The 4,808-nt window shown below is 40.2% G+C and overlaps 1 protein-coding gene across 2 annotated transcripts in view; it reads right to left on the bottom strand.

Annotated features, from left to right (window-relative positions):
* Positions 1-290: 290 nt before the first annotated feature.
* Positions 291-4,808, bottom strand: part of XRCC4 (X-ray repair cross complementing 4) — a 181,441-nt gene continuing 176,923 nt past the window's right edge. For both annotated transcript variants that reach the window (XM_068666206.1, XM_068666207.1), the window contains exon 8: positions 291-1,107. In XM_068666206.1, the coding sequence (XP_068522307.1) occupies positions 999-1,107 (109 nt within the window). In that variant the 3' untranslated portion in view covers positions 291-998. The remainder of the gene's footprint in view (positions 1,108-4,808) is intronic.

Below are 4,808 nucleotides of genomic sequence, written 5' to 3'. Positions count from 1 at the left end.
TCTTGTTTAAAACTCTTGTTTCTCAGGCAGAAGAATGGGTCCCCTCTGCCTTAAGTGAGAATTGATTCAGGCTCTTGAAACTGCAAAGCAGAAGTCTGACACACATGCTTAGTTCTACACACTTGATTTTGACCTCTGAAGGTAAATACACATTGCTAACTTTTCATCTGATGAAGCCTTAAACCTAAATGAGTGTACCAGCTTCAGGCAGGAAGAGGTCAAGCATTAAAGCATTCTTCTAACTAGACACTTTACTCATAGCAGGTCTAAGCAAATAAAAGCAAAAACAATGCCTTTTTAGAAAGCATTTTATTACTTTAGAAACCATCTTAAGAAAAATAATGAAATATCGAAATGTCTCTTTTAAAGTCTATGGGTTTCTACAGGTCTACTTCATTCTACAGAAGGTCAAAATAGATTCAATATTAAACACTTTACTCCCTAAAGCAGGTATGCACCATATATGCATAATACTACAAAGAATCTTTAAAAAGCAAAAAATCATTTCTTCGCACACTTGATTTTTTAAAGACATACCTCAATCAAAGCTGAGGAATTAGATAGACCACATCTAAGCTAAGCTGCTCGAGAAAGGAGCAGAAGATCAGGTAAGTGCAGTGGCAGCCTTAAGTATTCCTTATGTCTGATTTATTCTCTGGGGACATCTGAAAACCAGTTGATCCTGGATACAACTAACAGCAAAAGACTGCTAGGATGTAAAAAAGTTGTGATGGGGCTCTCTTTCCCCATGCGCATGCGGTAAAAGCTCTACACAGAGGCTGAACTGATTTCAAGGCTGTCACAAATCACGACTCAGAATGCCAAGGCTCTACAACCGCGCAGTGAAGAATGGGGACAAGGCCAGTGCAAGGGAATTAAAGCAATATGTCATCAAATACCGTACAGATTTTGGCTCAGTGTCTATACCAAAGCCTTTTAGTTTTATAACTAAACTTGATGTGGAGCACCAGTCTCTGAGTTTCTCAGACAACACATAGCTAGATGTCATCAAAGAGGTCCTCTGGCTCGCAAGTGTTTTCCAGTGTTTCGAGAGACATCACATCCGGAGAATTCTTGCCTGATGTCTTCTCTGAGGCAGGATCAGGCCTGGGAATATTAAGCAAAGACACAGGTTTGAAATAAGTTTAGATAGGGATATAAATAAATCCAACACGCACGCGGCCAAGGTGCCCGTTTAACAGTGTATTTTGAGATTTTTGTTAAGGTTGCATGTAAGAGAAAAGAGCTTTTTGTAAGACCTAATTATGTGCTGGGATGGCAGTGGCAAAACAAACAGATGAAATTCAGCTTGTAAACGTCAAGCCTTAAGCTATTTTGTTACAATTTTTAGGAGAATGACCATTTCACCCACAAATTCCACATGGAGAGTGATGGAGAGCAGAACAAACACAGAAAGCAAGGAGAGGACCTGCCCTTCTGCTTCTGTACAAGATGATGCTCCATGAATTGCTCTTTATTTTTACCCTGGTGCTAAGTGTGTGTGTGCTGTCCATCACTTTGGCACACTGAGTTGTCTCAAAGGTCCATGCCCCGAGGGCGCAAGCCTGTCCCCACACTGCACAGCAGAAGAAAACACAGGTAAATGCAGAAAATCCTTGCATAGCACATGCTCTCCACCACTAAAACCCAGGTTTTCATGGACTTCCAAATCCCTGTCCTCCACCTGTATGTATATTACGTTTACATGTGCTCTAACTGTATGCAAAAAAAGTACTCATCATTCACTGCTACTTATATGCCAAGGTGCAGGTTTGTCCTTAGGTAACTGGACAGCAGAGTCCTACCTGAAAACTTTCTGCTTGAATCAGACATCTGTTATAATGGATAACCAAGCAGCCCTATTTAGTCCTCCTTCGACTGCCCCTATCAAGACAGATGATTTAAATGTTTCTTGGCTATATGAGCTCCTGGCATTTGCTACAAGCTCATGTTAGACTGCTTCTCCTCTCCCTCTGAGACGGTGTTCAAATAAACACAGAAGATGAGGTATCCTGCATTTACAAAGATGACAACATTTGTGACAGCTTTTAATCCCTATGAGAATTAATACGTATAGACTGGGATTCTCCCCAAAACCTTTGAATCCTACACAGATTTGTTTTTGTGAGCTTGAGGAGGAAAATCACGGATCACAGATAGTGGAGCTGTCAGTGATGCGATATTCCAGGACGGTATCATTAGATGCTTTGAAAACAAGAACTAATCTCTTAGTCTTGACTCAGTAGACTGTAGGGAATCAGTACAGGAAGCAGGATGTGGACTTGATGTGCTTGCACTGTAGGGTTTGGGGCTGGCTGGAATTTCATGAGGGTCAATGGCTTCATGCCCAGGTACAGTCCACTGGTTTCATCCTGACAGAAAGTAAAAAATTTTTCTATTACCAAAATCAACACACCATTCACCAGGATGGGAAGAACTAGACAGAAATGATGGAAAGTTACTCTGAAACTCTGCCATACGAGGGCTTTGTGTAATGAGGCATTCAAAAGCCATCTTAATTCCCAGACTAATTGGAACCTTCAACTGCTCCACAGCTGCCAATATATTTAATCAAAATCAGCATTTTTGATTGCTGTTTTGAAGTTTGATTTCACACAGATTCCGAACCAAGTTTTAGAAAATTCCCATTCTAACTGGAAAACTCCAGAAAGCAACAGTTCTAAAAAACACTGCGATCTTCAAAATGCAATAATCTTCCCAAGAACCCAGCCATTCATGGCATCTGGTCCTTCAAGTCTGTGAATCCACTGGAGGTTCAGAGCTCTCACTACAATGTTTCTTGGAGATTGATTTCCATTTAGAGGTGGAGCCCTCCGTGCTCCTTGGGAACCAGCAAAATCCCATTAAATGCTGAGTTTGGGAGGCCTGCCCTTCCTATGAAGTCTCCAGTATTCGGAAGGGTTTCCTCACCACCCTATCCATCATTCCAGTTCCGCAAACTGCTTTAATTTCAACATACCATTATTTTCAGATTATGATCATTACTTTTCCTGGAAGTCTAACTAGGTTCCTCTGTGAACTCTGTAAAATGTTCTCCTTCAGGTCTGAATTAATCATGTCAAAGAATGTGTTTTGTTTTGTCATGTTTGTTTTATTTTGCTTTGCTTCTTCTCTTGGCATGCAGTGACATCTAGACAGATGACAGTCTCATCAAAAACCACTTGGACCAACTGCAAATCAAACATGCCAGAATCAGACCCTTAGCCAGTAACCTCTGGTCAGCAGGATCAGATCACTCTGTGCCATTCTGACTGTTTGTGATCAACTCATTCATACCCTTTTTTTACATATAGACAACATACCTCAGCACAATGTGAAGTTCAAGTTCTCTTATTGAAGGTGCATAACTTGATCAGTCTAAAGCATTGTTTCCAGTGAGAACACAGGTGAACCACACAGTGTGGAGCAGCACATATATCATTTTAATTAATTTTGAGTGGTCTCACCAGCAGATAAATTAGGCTGTGAAAGACCTCTGTATCACCACAGGTTATTTCAGGTACTTGGAGTCTTTTTAGAGTAGCTTAGGAATTTTTCACTGTCCACATGCCATTAAGGTAATGAGTCTGAGTTTTGCTGACTTTGAGGGTTCACCTATCACAGAATTTTCTGATTTTGAAAAATGAGCCTGACATTGCTTAAGAATGGCTGTATAAGTAACAATTTTATCCTCATTGGGTAAACTAACTGTTTTCAACATTACACATGAGAACACATCCATAAGCCAAACCACTGGTGAGTTTTAACATTACACAGCTAGAACTATTAAGCTTCTGTACTGGTACATGGTACTCTCATTTGCTCTCCAGAAGCTGTAATACCATGCCTGTGAATAAAACCAACTACACTTGCAAAGTGGAATCATTAGACTCTTTACATTAAGTTCATAAGCAACTTAATTTTGGCTTTAAGACTGTATGATTCATATTTGCATGGCAATTATTCAAGACATGTCAACAGCTTGCTTTTTGCTGTGAAATTTTGAATCTTGGATTCTCACTGAAGCTGTATTACCTGATGCATAACTGAGTTAATTTCTTTAAATTGCAGTAAGTTGTATAGTTCTCTCTTGCCAAAAAGCCTGCAAGTAAAGGCATTTTTCTTGAAAGTTTATTCTTCTGTTGGATCACTTTTTGAAGTCTTGCCTTTTGGTAAACTTAAACTCCATTAACACATGTGGAGAACTGCTGACTCCAAGAGATCATTTCATATTTCCTGACATTTAGTTCAAGCCCTTCATAAATTGAGACAGAAGACCAGATCCACAGCTGGTGTGAATCACTGGAGCACTAATAATGTCAGTGGAGCTCTGCTGACTTACACCAGCTGAGATTCTGGCCCAAGATTTGGAAGAAAGTGGTTATATTACTTGATATTTCTTTCCACAGCTGAGCAAGAGCCATAAGAAACAGAAGACATGCAACATGGTACTTAACTAAACAGTACAGTAACTCAAAGCCATGCAGGATGATGGTTTTGCACAGCTTGGGAGAAAAAACAATGGACCAGCCCCATTTGCTTCATGTGATGAATTGTTCCTGAGTTCACACGGACCCCAGAGGAGATCTGCATGACACCACTCCTGCTGCAGTACATGGCCAACTCCACTTGGTAATGTTTTTGCAGGAGTATGAAGCAGAAAATAATCTCTAATGTGACTGCTATAAATGACATGGTTAAAAAGAGCTTCCTAGTGGCAAAAAGATCAAACAAGTTGTAGCTGCTCTGAAGCAAAATCAGGTCAGAGGCTGCAACATTAGTACCATTGCTCATTTTGAGGCATTCCT

Source organism: Anas acuta, chromosome Z, assembly GCF_963932015.1.
Source record: "Anas acuta chromosome Z, bAnaAcu1.1, whole genome shotgun sequence".
Classification (NCBI taxonomy): Eukaryota; Metazoa; Chordata; class Aves; order Anseriformes; family Anatidae; genus Anas; species Anas acuta.
This window is presented reverse-complemented; position numbering and strand designations above follow the sequence as displayed.